At 47.4% G+C, this 15,297-nt stretch overlaps 1 protein-coding gene across 2 annotated transcripts in view; it reads right to left on the reverse strand.

The window, feature by feature from the left end:
• Positions 1-436: 436 nt before the first annotated feature.
• TDRD9 (tudor domain containing 9) overlaps positions 437-15,297 on the reverse strand; it is a 502,525-nt gene continuing 487,664 nt past the window's right edge. For both annotated transcript variants that reach the window (XM_075330093.1, XM_075330094.1), the window contains one exon: positions 437-710. In XM_075330093.1, the coding sequence (XP_075186208.1) occupies positions 615-710 (96 nt within the window). In that variant the 3' untranslated portion in view covers positions 437-614. The remainder of the gene's footprint in view (positions 711-15,297) is intronic.

Consider the following 15,297-nt stretch of genomic DNA (forward strand, 5'->3'; position numbering starts at 1 on the left):
AAAGACTTATCAACAGCCCCTCGGTACTTTAGCTAATAATGTGACTCCCAATGTAAATCTTAATCTCTATGTACCTGTATTTGTGCAATATGTTTCCCCTTGTTAGACCGGTTGCCTTTTTTTGTATGATTTACCTGTAGTCAACAAATTAACTTTTCTTTTTTTAAGGATTTGGTTTTGAGAGATATAGATATTATATACACATATATATAAAAAATTATTTTTTTTGCAGGATTAATATTTCAAGCCTGGTATTAGGGGCCCCCTTTACTTATGGGGGTTCATCTGTATATAGTCAGCTGGCTAATTGGGTCAGACCAACATCACATTCTGGTACAATTTTTCTTGTGTGCAATATTAGATTCTTGACTTCATGGTTTGCAATAATTATCACCTTTTATTGTCATTTTCACAATAAAACTCAATGATATCTGAAAGAAAAAAAAAGCCTGAAGCCACATGTATAATGTTACATTAAAGAACCTATAACAGAAAAAAACAAAAACAGGAACAGAAAACCCTGATCACTGCTGCCCGCAGTCTCACACGTGACATCGGTCTGCCCACGTCTCCAATCACTCCGCTTTCTCAGTTTAGGGCGGCCATATGTAAACTTAGGGATTCAACATTGCAATCTTGTGTAGCTGGTAGATACAAGAAATGGCATCTTCTTCAGAAATAGTCTGGCTGATGAGAAATCTCTGATCCACCTGACAAAGACAAAAACACAAACAACATAATCTAGTTGATATACACTTCTGCTTTAAATTGTGACACTTTTAAGAATGTGAAGGGAATCTGTGACACTGAACGTGGAGTCCGGGGTAAGACTCAGTATAAAGCCGGAGTCACACTTGCGAGAGACTCGTGCAAGTCTCACATTGCATCACCTGGCATGGTCTGCCGCCCTCCACACAGGAGTGTTTCAGCTGCATAGAAATACATGCAGCTTACCCGCTCCTGTCAGGAGAGTGTGCGGCCGTGCCAGGTGATGCGATGCGAGACTCACACAAGTGTGACTCCAGCCTTACTTGTATTATGGCCGGACCTGCTGAAGCACTTAGTGCGAAACGTTCGTCGTCCAGGCGCTGCCCGCATCACTCTGCTTACAGACTTTAACTATATGAAATAAAGAAGGTTTCAATGGGAACGGTGACGGACACCTTTGTCTCTTGAACGGTTTGCATAACTTTTATTAATTATAGTCACACAAATCCGGGCTCTTTCAATATTTAGGAGTCCACTAGGTTGTCCTAGCAGTCATTGTACAGGAAGAGGAGGTGGTGAGCTGTGACATCACCTGTTGTGAATGTTGGATCCTGTGTGTTCTACTGTATATAGAGGGGTTATCAATCATTGTACAGGAGGGGGAAAAGCTGAGCTGTGACATCTATTGTGAATGGTGGATCCTGTATGATATAGGCTATGTGCCCACGTTGCATGTTTACATGCAGTTACGCTGCGATCTGCACCGCAGCGTAACTGCATGCGTCCTGCGTCCCCTGCACAATCTATGGAGATTGTGCAGGAGCCGTGCCCACGTGGCGTATTAGAGCGCAGCGCTTCGGCTGCTGCCTGAAGTGTGCGTTCTAAGAAGTGACATGTCACTTCTTCCGTGCGGTTTGCATGCTGTCTATAGGGAGAGGCAGCATGCAGAGCGCACGTTCTCTGCAGGCACCATGCGCTTCAGAACGCAGCTGTTCAGCTGCGCTCTGAAGCGCACCTTTTAGCTGCGGTGCAGAGCGCACACGTGGGCACATAACACCTCTATATTCAGTAAGGCTATCAATCAAAGAAGAGGTGAGCTGTGACATTGTGAGTGGTGGATCCGATGTTATCTACTGTATACAAAGGTTTTTATCAGTCATTGTACAGGAGGAGGTAATCTGTGACATCACCTATTGTGAATGGTGGATCCTGTGTTATCAGTCACTCTATAGAAGAGGGAAGAGGTGAGCTGTGATATCAGCTATTGTGAATAGTGTGTCCTGCACTATTTACTCTATATAGAGGTGTTATCCGTCATTGTACAGGATGAGGTGGTCAGCTGTGACATTGCGAGTGGTGGATCCCTTTTTATCTACTGTATACACAGGTTTAATCAGTCATTGAACAGGCCAAGGAGGTAAGCTGTGACACCACCTATTGTGAATAGTGGATCCTGGGTTATGTGAGTAGGTGTTACTTATTGCAATCCTGCCCAATGTAATAAGATAATCACTAAGTAGTGTTCCCTACAGACTAAAGTGTCAGCCAGATATGAGACTAGGATTTATAGAGAATGTATAATCAGAAAATGAACTTTTGCGAAGATTGGGTTTTTGCATTAAAATTAAATTTTTTACATTTTCTCCTAGAGTGCGCAGAGTTGGAGTAAAGAGATTTTTTAGGCAATGCTCCCCTGCTGAACGAAATATACAAATGGTCTCTTCAGAGAGGAAGAAGCGAACGGGAACTCTAGTGCCCCTGCCAAGGGGCAATATTCATTTTTAAGATTGCTACTTCCAATAGTTTGCACTACAGATCCTGTCCGCTTCCTCTGAAGAAATTATTTAATCTGTATTAAAAAGTAAAAATCTTACAATTTCCACACTGGACAATAGCTTCCTATTTCAGGAGGTGCAGATTAGCCACAATGGTCAGACACTGACCCCCTATTTTCGATTGAGGCATCATTGTGAGGGGGAGCAGGGTCACCTACGACGATTGGTGTTATAAACTGTGCATAAAGGTCTTACCTAAAGTCATTGTAATCCTGACTCTGCTGATAATGAGACTGCGAAAAACTCATTAAGAATGGTATTCAGAATTAATCCAAAAATTACAAAATTTCCTCTTAGCCATACTTTTTTTTTGTGTGGAAGAAGGCAGGGATGTTTTCTAATCGTTAACCGCACTAAATAGACTTCTCATATCCATTTTGTCTTTATTTTACATGCATACAATAAAAAAAAAAAAAACAGCCCAGTTACATAATCTGTGAGCTATCTGGTGCTGCTGTAGCAGATGCAAAGCTTTGGACTGTAGCCCTTGCTCCAGCGCGAGGGCACCGTGCCAGGGTGAGCCCATGGCCGCCGCTTGGCACACAGTCCCGGCACTGACAAATCATCACTCTTTATTAAGCCCGAGCCTCGTGTGATACCCATGTTATTCCCTGTACTCAGCGCTGCTGCCGCTCTCCTATGTAAAATAGATTTCAGAAGTTTAAATGGAGCCAAAAGGATTTGTCACCCCCCGTGTGGGAGCAGTGATCGACTTACGCACATTATATACGTGTCCTAGGAATAAATAATTAGGAAATGCATAGTCAATCCCGTCACCCCCTCATCCCATAGCTCTGAGCTGTATATATATGAAAGTGCAGGTTTTTTTTTATTTTTTCCTGAGAGTTAATCCTGCCTTAATAGGGAATTGGAAGGACATGCTAACCCAGCAAAGCAAGAGGATTACTTTATGAAATTGAATGAATTCTGATAACGGCATCTCCTGGCAATACTGAAGATTAAAATAAAAAATGCCAAATCCAAGTGTCACACGCATAATCCAGTCTGATGACCTGGTTTAGCCTTGCAAATGCTCTCGATTTCAGAGCAAAGTACTTCATGACACAAATGTGCAAAAATATAGAAATCACTCTCTCAAGTGACAAAAAAGCAGCAAAACTTCAAGGCTTATTCCCACCTTAGCACGTTATTCCCTATGCATGGTATAGGTGATCGCTCAAGATCAATGCAAACATGTTCCTGGTTACCGAACCCCCAGATATCTTATACCCTTGGAATATCCCTATAGAGCCTCTTTAATGGTGCATTACACAGCTCCTCTCCTTGTAGGTCCTGTCACCCGACCTTTCTGCTGCAGACTTCACGCATAAGAGGAATATTTACAGCAAACCACAACCGCAGAAAAGAAAACATGGCTGCAGATTTTATTGGAAAAATTTGCATTGCAAACATGGTCATCTGTGGTCTGTCAGATTATAATCTACATTGCTGATATATATTGTAGCAGATTTTGTCTACAGCACATAGACGAGATCTCAGGAGAAGTCATCTGCAGTGCTGCTGCTGAAGGACGCTGAGGATTGTCGGCAAACAATACCATAGCGGAGACTTGTACCTTTAGGCTATGTGCCCACAGGAGAAACTCACTGCAGATATTGCCGTGGAAAACCCACGGATTTTCTAGATTTTCCAAATAAAGCCGCGGGTTTACGCAAATACAGACACTCCCCATGTTATCCTATGGGATTTGGGCAGTGCTGCATCAATGCTGCGGTTCTTGCGGCTGAAGAAAATGCTGCGGATTTCCCGCAGCCACACATAACTGCATGTCAATTATTCCTGCGGAATAATCTGCGGAATTCCCGCTCCTCCACTATGGAGATAGAGGGTGGGAACTCCGTACTGTTTCCGCAGGTTTACCGCAGCAATGGATAGCTGCAGATTCCGGGGAGATGCTGCGTGAACCTGCGGAAATACCTGCAGAAAAGTCCACAGGTACGATCTCCCGTGGGCACATGGCCTTAAAATCTGCAGTGCTGATGAGACCATCAGAAAATTGCTGTAAATAAAATTCCCAGGTGCCGTCATTAGCCTCTTACAGACGAACATTTTGGTACATCATAGATTGTGTCTCTGCCTTTGATGCGGACTCACACGCTGAGCCTGCAACTTTCCCTGCTGATTTGATAAGTCATTGGGCTCCTTCAGAGCTCGACCAGTGGCTAGTAACCAATAAGATCCCGCGGCCAATCTCTGACATCAAGATTTAACACTCGCCAGCAGGGACTGTGCCATTTCCCGTCTGTATCGGTGGCCCAGTGACGTTATCGTGGAGCGGCGATGGGTTTTTATGAGAATTGGAATTCAGCTGATGACCCCCCCCTATGTACTGACGATCGTCCTGTGAAGCGACATTCATAGCTGGCGATTTCTGCTGTGCAGAGCGCTGCTGATGCCGATGCAAATTCCCCACTCTGTACAGTAGAAGCCATCAGATGATCACAGCTTCAAGTGCCCTAAGGGGAAATGGTGAATACAATAAAAAGTGAGGGGGGGGGGGGGGGACACACACAAACATAAAACAAAACCTAAAAGTTCAAATCACCCCCCTCTATTGCCCCAAAGAAAATAAAAGTGCAGACATTTCGCATCTCTTCATTTAGAGATACCAGATATATAAAACAAAATCTGATCGGTGAATAGCATAACTGGGAGGGGAGGGGGGGGTATCAAAAAGCCAGAATTACATTTTTTTTGGCCTCTGCAACATAACAAAATGCAATAAAAGGCAAACAGAAAATGGCATCTGGCCCAAAAATGGCATCAGTAAAAATGTCAGCTCAGGACGCAAAAAATAAGCCATCACTGAGCCCCAGACCCAGAAAAATGAGACGCTAGGGGTCTTGGAAAATGGCACCAAAAGCAAACAACTTCTGAATTCTTTTTTTCACCAATTAAATAAAAAGGAGAAACTATACATGTTTGGTGTCTACATACTGACCTGGGGAGTCATGATGTCAGGTCAGCAGTGGCGTAGTTAGTGCTTTTGCCACCCGGGGCGATCATCAAATTTCCTTATTTGAAATAAGACAAAAAAAACACAAAAACAAACAAAAAAAACAAAACAAAAACACCCTCTTTCCCCACTTTATTAACCCGCAAATACCCCTCCAGGTCCAGCGTAATCCACACGAGGTCCCACGATGCTTTCAGCTCTGCTACATCGGAAGCTGACAGGAGCGGCAATAGAACACCGCCACTCCTGTGAGCTCCACGCAGAAACGGAAGTCAATTGCGTTGTCAGCGGGGAAGTCACTGAGGTAGTGCCGGTGCGTGCGGTGATTATGGGGGCGGTAGTGCCTGGGTGTATGCGGCGATGATGGGGGCTGTGGTGCCTGCGTGTGTGTAATGATGATGGGTGCGGTAGTGCCGGCGGGGTGTGTGCGGTGATAATGGGGGCGGCATTTTTAACCCCCAAAATGCCGCCCCCCCCCCCTCCCTCCGACATGTGGAAAATAAAATAATTATATAACACACACACTAACACACACACTACAGCCCAAAAGTTTGGACACACCTTATCATTCAAAGAGTTTTCTTTATTTTCATGACTGAAAATTGTAGATTCACATTGAAGGCATCAAAACTATGAATTAGCACATGTGGAATGAAATACTTAACAGAAAAGTGTGAAACAACTGAAAATATGTCTTCTATTCTAAGTTCTTCAAAGTAGCCACCTTTTGCTTGGATAAATGCTTTGCACACTCTTGGCATTCTCTTGATGAGCTTCAACAGGTAGTCACCGGAAAGGTTTTTCACTTCACAGGTGTGCCCTGTCAGGTTTAGTAAGTGGGATTTCTTGCCTTATAAATGAGGTTGGGACCATCAGTTGTGTTGTGCAGACGTCTGGTGGATACACAGCTGATAGTCCTACTGAATAGACTGTTAGAATTTGTATTATGGCAAGAAAAAAGCCGCTAAGTAAAGAAAAACAAGTGGCCATCATTACTTTAAGAAATGAAGGTCAGTTAGGCCAAAAAATTGTGAAAACTATGAAAGTGTCCCCAAGTGCAGTGGCAAAAGACATCAAACGCTACAAAGGAACTGGCTAACATGAGGACCCCGCCCCAGGAAAGGAAGACCAAGAGTCACCTCTGCTGCGGAGGATAAGTTTATCCGAGTCACCAGCCTCAGAAATCGGAGGTTAACAGCAGCTCAGATTAGAGACCAGTTAAAATGCCACAGAGTTCTAGCAGCAGACACATCTCTAGAACAACTGTTAAGAGGAGACTTTGTGCAGCCAGCCTTCATGGTAAAATAGCTGCTAGGAAACCACTGCTAAGGACAGGCAACAAGCAGAAGAGACTTGTTTGGGCTAAAGAACACAATGAATGGACATTAGACCAGTGGAAATCTGTGCTTTGGTCTGAGGAGTCCAAATTTGAGAGATCTTTGGATCCAACCACCATGTCTTTGTGCGACGCAGAAAAGGTGAACGGATGGACTCTACATGCCTGGTTCCCACCGTGAAGCATGGTGGAGCAGGTGTGATGGTGTGGGGGTGCTTTGCTGGTGACACGGTTGGTGATTTATTCAAAATTAAAGGCATACTGAACCAGCATGGCTACCACAGCATCTTGCAGCGGCATGCTATTCCATCCGGTTTGCGTTTAGTTGGACCATCATTTATTTTTCAACAGGACAATGACTACAAACACACCTCCAGGCTGTGTAAGGGCTATTTGGCTAAGAAGGAGAGTGATTGGGTGCTACGCCAGATGACCTGGCCTCCAGTCATCTGGAGTACCCAATCGAGAGGTTTTGGGGTGAGCTGGACCGCAGAGTGAAGGCAAAAGGGCCAACAAGTGCTAAGCATCTCTGGGAACTCCTTCAAGACTGTTGGAAAACCATTTCCGGTGACTACCTCTTGAAGCTCATCAAGAGAATGCCAAGAGTGTACAAAGCAGTAATCAAAGCAAAAGGTGCCTACTTTGAAGAACCTAGAATATAAGACATATTTTCAGTTGTTTCACACTTTTTTGTTAAGTATTTCATTCCACATGTGTTAATTCATAGTTTTGATGCCTACAATTTTCAGAGTCATGAAGATAAAGAAAACCCTTTGAATGAGAAGGTGTGTCCAAACTTTTGGTCAGTACTGTAAAAATATAATATAATATATAATATAATATAATATAATATATATATAATTTTTTCAAAAGTACTATTTGTCCTGCAAAAACAAGCCCTCATATGGTTGTGTAGACCAAAAAAAAAAAAAAAAAAAAAAAGAGAATTTTGTTTACTTACCGTAAATTCTTTTTCTTATAGTTCCGACATGGGAGACCCAGACCATGGGTGTATAGCTACTGCCTCCGGAGGACACACAAAGTACTACACTCAAAACGTGTAGCTCCTCCCTCCGGGCTATATACACCCCCTGGATGACAATCTAACCAGTACAGTGCAAAAGCTGAAGGAGGACATCCACCCATAAGTAGAGATAGAGTAAAACTCGGAAAAAACCGGAACCTCTGTCTACAACAACAGCCGGTGAAACACACGGAACAAGAACTGCCAACAGGCAACAGGGAGGGTGCTGGGTCTCCCATGTCGGAACTATAAGAAAAAGAATTTATGGTAAGTAAACAAAATTCTCTTTTTCTTCATCGTTCCTTATGGGAGACCCAGACCATGGGACGTCTCAAAGCAGTCCATGGGTGGGAAAGAAACCAAACTGAGAAGTAGGCAAAACCTAACTTCACAAATGGGCGACAGCCGCCTGAAGGATGCGCCTGCCCAAGCTCGCATCTGCCAAAGCATGAGCATGCACTTGGTAGTGCTTCGAAAAGGTGTGCAGACTAGACCAAGTGGCAGCCTGACAAACCTGCTGAGCCGTAGCCTGGTGCCTGAAAGCCCAGGAGGCACCGACAGCTCTGGTCGAGTGCGCCTTAATCCCCGGCGGTGGAGGCACCTGAGAACACTGGTAGGCATCAGAGATGGCCGACCTAATCCAACGAGCTAGGGTCGGCTTAGAAGCCAAGAGACCCTTGCGCTGACCCGTGGTTAGCACAAAAAGTGAGGTGCACCGCCTAAAAGTGGCGGTGCGTGACACATAGATTCGGAGCGCCCGCACCAAATCCAAGGTATGCAACGCCTTCTCAAAGCGATGCACAGGGGCCGGACAAAGGGAAGGCAATGAAATGTCCTGGTTAAGGTGGAAAGAAGACACCACCTTAGGGAGAAAATCCGGAGTCGGACGGAGAACCACCTTGTCTTGGTGAAACACCAAGAAAGGTGACTCCGAAGAGAGCGCAGCCAAATCAGAGACTCTCCGGAGAGAAGTTATGGCTACTAGAAAAACCACTTTCTGTGAAAGTCTAAACAAGGGAACCTCCCTAAGAGGCTCAAAAGGGGGTTTCTGTAAGGCCGTGAGGACCAGATTAAGGTCCCAGGGATCCAAAGGCCGCCGGTAAGGAGGAATGATGTGAGATGCGCCCTGCATGAAGGTGCGCACCTGAGCCAGTCGGGCGATACGCCGCTGGAATAATACCGACAGAGCCGACACCTGTCCCTTGAGAGAATTGAGGGACAGTCCTAGCTGCAGACCGGACTGTAGAAAAGACAGGATGGTCGGCAAAGAGAACGGCCAAGGAGCATGGCCGGAAGAGCGGCACCAGGACAGGAAAATCTTCCAAGTCCTGTGGTAAATCTTGGCCGAGGAAGACTTCCGAGCCTGAGTCATAGTGGAAATGACCTCAGAAGGAATGCCTGAAGCCGTCAGGATCCAGGACTCAAGAGCCACGCCGTCAATTTGAGAGCCGCAGAATTCTGGCGGAAAAACGGACCTTGAGAGAGAAGGTCTGGGCGGTCCGGGAGATGCCACGACATTTCGACGGACAGACGGAGCAGATCTGGGTACCAAGCTCGCCTGGGCCAGTCCGGAGCAATAATTATGACCCGACGGCCCTCCACTCTGATCTTGCGCAGAACCCTGGGCAAGAGAGCTAGAGGGGGGAACACATAGGCCAGACGGAACTGAGACCAATCTTGAACCAGTGCGTCCGCTGCGAAGGCCTGAGGATCATGGGAGCGAGCCACGTAAACCGGGACCTTGTTGTTGTGCCGGGATGCCATTAGATCCACTTCCGGAGTGCCCCACTTGCGGCAGATGGACCTGAACACCGCCGGATGCAGGGCCCACTCGCCGCTGTCCACGGTTTGACGGCTGAGATAATCGGCCTCCCAGTTTTCTACGCCTGGGATGTGGACTGCGGATATGGTGGACTTGGAGTCCTCCGTCCACTGAAGGATTCGTTGAACCTCCAACATCGCCAGGCGGCTGCGAGTCCCGCCCTGGTGATTGATGTAGGCAACCGCTGTCGCGTTGTCCGACTGGACTCGAATGTGCTTTCCCGCCAACAGGCGGTGAAAGGCAACGAGAGCTAGAAGAACAGCCCTGATTTCCAGCACATTGATCGAGAGGGCAGATTCGGACGGAGTCCAAGTGCCCTGTGCTCGGTGGTGGAGAAATACTGCTCCCCAGCCGGAGAGACTGGCATCCGTGGTGAGGATCACCCAGGACGGAGTCAGGAAGGAGCGTCCCTGTGACAGAGAGAGGGGCCGAAGCCACCACTGAAGGGAGCTCCTGGTCTGAGGCGACAGAGCCACTAGCCTGTGCAAGGAAGAGGTCCGCTTGTCCCAACAGCGGAGAATGTCCAGCTGCAGGGGACGCAGTGAAACTGGGCAAAGGGAACCGCTTCCATTGACGCCACCATCTGACCCAGCACCTGCATGAGGTGCCTGATGGAATGACGGCGGGGCTGCAACAGAGAGCGCACCGCCCGATGAAGAGACTGCTGTTTGGCTAAGGGACTACTGCTACTCCAGCAGGATACAGCCAAACCCCCACTAGGTGGAGGCAACACAGGTGCAGGTGGAGCCATTCACACTCACTTCCAAATACGGAGGAGGTGATGGCTGGATGGTAAAACTGCACACTGGTGGCTTGCATAGAGCACTGTTCACACTAGCAGACGCACAGTCACAAACCCGCAGCCTATTAGGTGACGCCCATACTATTAGATCAGGCGGGCTGCAAAGCCGTACCCCCACTGCGCGCTACGTAGGGACAGAAGCTCTGATAGCAAGGCCTAACAAAAAGGGGCCTGGCTGTATCCTGTACAAAAAAGTTTGAGGTTTTTTGTTAGCGTTATGGCCATAAGACGTAAGCCTACAACCCTCGTCACGGGAACCTCATGCTTGTAGGTCCCTACACTATATATAATATAAAAAAGCAAAAAAGAAAATATCATTACTTACAGCAAGATGGAATTGCAGCTGTATATTGCTCAGCCTTTTGGCCTGAGCAATATACAGCTGCAATTCCATCTTGCTGTAAGTAATGATATTTTCTTTTTTGCTTTTTTATACTGTTTGGCTAAGGGCAGCTTCACAAGTGCCGGCAGAGTCTCGAATTGCATCCCTAGGTACTTGAGTTCCTGGGTCGGGGACAGAGTGGACTTGGTCAGATTGACAAGCCACCCGAATTGAACAAGCGTGGCGAGAGTGAGCGAGACACTCCGCTGGCAGTCTGCACTGGATGAGGCCTTGACAAGAAGGTCGTCCAGGTAAGGAATCACTGCCAACCCCTGGAGATGCAGGACCGCTACCACTGCTGCCATGACCTTGGTGAAAACACGAGGGGCCGTGGCTAACCTGAAGGGGAGAGCCACGAATTGGAAATGTTCCTCTCCTATTGCAAAGCGTAGCCAACGCTGGTGTGAAACCGCAATAGGCACATGCAGATAGGCATCTCTGATGTCGATGGATGCTAGAAAATCTCCTTGGGTCATTGAAGCAATGACCGATCTCAGAGATTCCATGCGAAAGCGACGCACCTGAACGTGCTTGTTGAGAAGCTTGAGATCCAGGATGGGCCGGAAGGAACCGTCCTTCTTGGGGACTAGGAAGAGGTTTGAGTAGAAACCTCTGAACCGTTCCCTGGCGGGAACTGGTACAATTACTCCGTTGGCCTGCAAGGATGCCACGGCCTGAGAGAAGGCGGCGGCCTTGGAGCAGGGGGGAGCGGACAGAAAAAATCTGTTTGGCGGGCTGGAAGAAAATTCTATCCTGTAACCGTGGGAGATGATATCCCGCACCCACTGATCGGAGACGTGTTGAAACCACACGTCGCCAAAGTGGGAGAGCCTGCCACCGACCAAGGACGTTGCTGGCTCGGCCAGATAGTCAAGAGGAGGCTGCCTTGGTGGCAGCGGCTCCTCCGCTCTTCTGAGGACGCGGCTTCGCGCGCCAGTTCGGTTTACGATCCTTGGCTGAGGTAGCGGACAAAGCTGAGGGCTTAGAGGAGGACCAGTTAGAGGAACGAAAGGAACGAAACCTCGACTGGTTCCTGCCCTGGACAGGTTTCCTGGTTTTAATTTGTGGCAAGGAAGTACTCTTCCCGCCAGTAGCTTCCTTGATAATTTCATCCAGTTGTTCGCCGAACAGCCGGGACCCAGCAAAGGGGAGCCCAGCAAGGTACTTCTTAGAAGAAGCGTCTGCTTTCCACTCTCGAAGCCACAAGATCCTGCGGATCGCGAGAGAATTAGCGGAAGCCACCGTCGTGTGGTGAGAAGCCTCTAGAATGGCAGACATGGCGTAGGATGAAAAAGCCGAAGCCTGGGAAGTTAAGGCAACCATCTCGGGTATAGAGTCCCTGGCGAGGGAATGTATCTCCGCCAGAGAGGCAGAGACTGCCTTAAGAGCCCACACTGCTGCAAAAGACGGGGAGAACGAGGCTCCTGCCGCCTCATATACAGATTTGGCCAGAAGGTCAACCTGGCGGTCAGTGGGATCCTTAAGAGAGGTGCCATCGGCCACAGAAACGACTGTCCGGGCTGAGATTCTAGACACCGGAGGGTCCACCTTTGGGGACTGAGCCCACTCCTTAACCACCTCAGGTGGAAAGGGAAAATGGTCATCAGAACTACGCTTTGGAAAGCGTTTGTCAGGACAGGCCCTGGGTTTGGTAACAGTGGCCTGAAAGCTGGAGTGGTTAAAAAACGTACTCCTAGCTCTCTTAGGAGAGGTAAACTGGTGAATCTCTATCAGAGAGGCTTGTTCCTCTGACACTGGTGGATTAAGGTTCAGTACGGAGTTAATGGATGCAATCAAATCACTAACATCCGCATCACCCTCAGATAAGTCAATGGGGTACATAGAGGTAGCGTCTGAGCCCACAGTAAAAGTATCCTCCTCGCCCTGCACCTCAGCTCGTGAATCAGAGCCGTGGGACGAGGAAGGAGAAGGGTCCCTGCGTCTCCGTTTAGGGGGACGGGGTCCTAAAACATGTTCTGAGAGCTCTGCAGAGCTCGGAGCAGCAGAGGCTCCCTGAGAAGGGGGCTGATGCATGGTCAGCAGAGTTCGGGACAGCTGTCCCATAGAGTCGGCAAAAGACTGGGAAATAGCACTGGAAAAAGATGCTACCCAAGCCGGGAGTTCAGCCACCGGGGCCGGAGCAGCCGGGGGGACCCCTGAAGAGGCTCCAGGCTGAGGCACCACCATGTTAGAACAGGCATCACAATGTGGGTATGTGCTCGGTTCAGGCAATATGAGCTTACATGCAGTGCATATAGCGTACAGCTTTGCAGCCTTGCTCCTAGTGAGAGACATGCTGCTGAGGTAGAGGCTCTGCAGAAAATAATTAACTCCAATAGAATGACCCCCTGAGAGTGTATAATAAAGCCCACAACCAGAGGTTGTGGCTTACCAGACCGCTTTCTGTGTGCCCTCCGGATTCCACAGCTCAGACTCCCAGTGTATGCAGCAGCAGCAGCAGCCAGCGCCGATCAGTGTGAGGACGCTGAGAAAATGGCGCTGGAGAGAGGAGGGGGGGCGGGGATTAGCCCAAGAGCGGGAATCCGGAGGGCCAAGGAGAGATACAGGGGAGGGAAACATCTCCTCAGAGAGGAGTGTCCTCCCCTCTGCTTAACGCCGGTGGGCGGCACCGCACTGCTCCCCTGCAAAAACTGACATGCAGCGGGAATGAAACCGAAACTAGGCCGCGACTGAAGCCGGGGCCTAGATTTTTACATGCGGCCGCCGAGCAGGCACCCTCGGCGCGGTTCTCAGGAAAAACCTAGAGAACCGGCCGGAAAACACAGCAGAGTTACAAAACACACTCTCCCCATAATAAATGTGCCCGGGACCCCTGAGAAACGTCTCAATACTTAGCTTTTGAGACGCAGGGCCAGTCCCTGGGAACAGGGTAAATGCTCCGTCCGGCAGGAACCTGATAGGGCTGCGGATGGAGACCGGTCTCCCACTTCAAGCCAGAGCCCGAGGGATGGTGAAGGAGCGCGGCATGTGAAGGCTCCAGCCTTGTAAAGTCAACCTTAACAGCACCGCCGACACAGTGGGGTGAGAAGGGACATGCCGGGAGTCCAGACTGGACCCGCTTTTCTTCCATATCTTTGAAATCAAAAATCTTAAAAATGAAAAATCAGAAAATGCATGTGTGTGTGACCTCCTGAACACAAAGCATTGAACTGGTTAGATTGTCATCCAGGGGGTGTATATAGCCCGGAGGGAGGAGCTACACGTTTTGAGTGTAGTACCTTGTGTGTCCTCCGGAGGCAGTAGCTATACACCCATGGTCTGGGTCTCCCATAAGGAACGATGAAGAAAAGTTATGGCTCAAGGAAGATTATGAGGAAAAAATTGACCCCTTCACAACTGGCCGATTTTTCGCTTTCCGTTTTTGTTTTTTTTTGCCATTCTTCTTCCGAGAGAGGTACCTTTTTATTTTTTAGTCAATATGGTCATGTGAGGGCTCATTTTTTGCGTAACGAGCCGTATTTTTAAATGAAACCATACATTTTACTATATAGTGTACTGGAAAACAGCAAAAAAAAAAAAATGCGGAACAATTGCAAAAAAAAAGTGCGATAGCACTATTGTTTTTGAGATATTTTATTCATTGTGTTCACTATGTGGTAAAACTGATGTGTGGGTGTGATGCCTGAGATCAGTGCGAGTTTGGAGACACAAAACATGTATAGGTTTAGTTTTATATAAGGGATTAAAAAAAAAAAAAAATCAGAAGTTTGTCCAAAAAACTAAACTGGCGCACGTTTTACGCCATATTCCGTGACCCGTAGCATTCTCATTTTTCGGGATCTATGGCTCAGTGACTGCTTATTTTTTGCGTCTTGAGCTGACGTTTTTAACTGTACCATTTTTGCGTAGATGCTACGTTTTGATCGCCTGTTATTCCATTTTGCGCGAAATTTGTGGCGACCAAAACACTTAATTTTGGCGTTTGGAATTTTTTTGCCGCTACGCCGTTTACTGATCAGATTAATTGATTTTATATTTTGATCGGTCGTTTCTGAACGCGGTGATACAAAATGTGTGTATAATTTTTATTTTTTAACCCTTTAATTTTCAATGGGGCGAAAGGGGGTGATTTGAACTTATTTTTTTTAAAAAAAATTTAAAAACTTTTTTTTTTTTTACTTTTTAATTTTACTAGTCTCCCTAGGAGGCTATATGGATCAACAATCCGATCTCTCTGCCATATCTGTTGATTACAGCTATACAGCTGTAAACAGCAGATATACTCATTTTCTGCCTCACTCAGCTCCGGGCCGAGTGAAACCGAAAGTAATTCATGTGAGCTACAGAGTCATCGCATGACCCTGTGCCACCAAGACAACCACCGTAAGTTACGTGATCACGTCACGTGACTTCTGGTATCAGCCGGTAAGTAATTGTTTATCGCCGATGC

Source organism: Anomaloglossus baeobatrachus, chromosome 12, assembly GCF_048569485.1.
Source record: "Anomaloglossus baeobatrachus isolate aAnoBae1 chromosome 12, aAnoBae1.hap1, whole genome shotgun sequence".
Lineage (NCBI taxonomy): Eukaryota > Metazoa > Chordata > Amphibia > Anura > Aromobatidae > Anomaloglossus > Anomaloglossus baeobatrachus.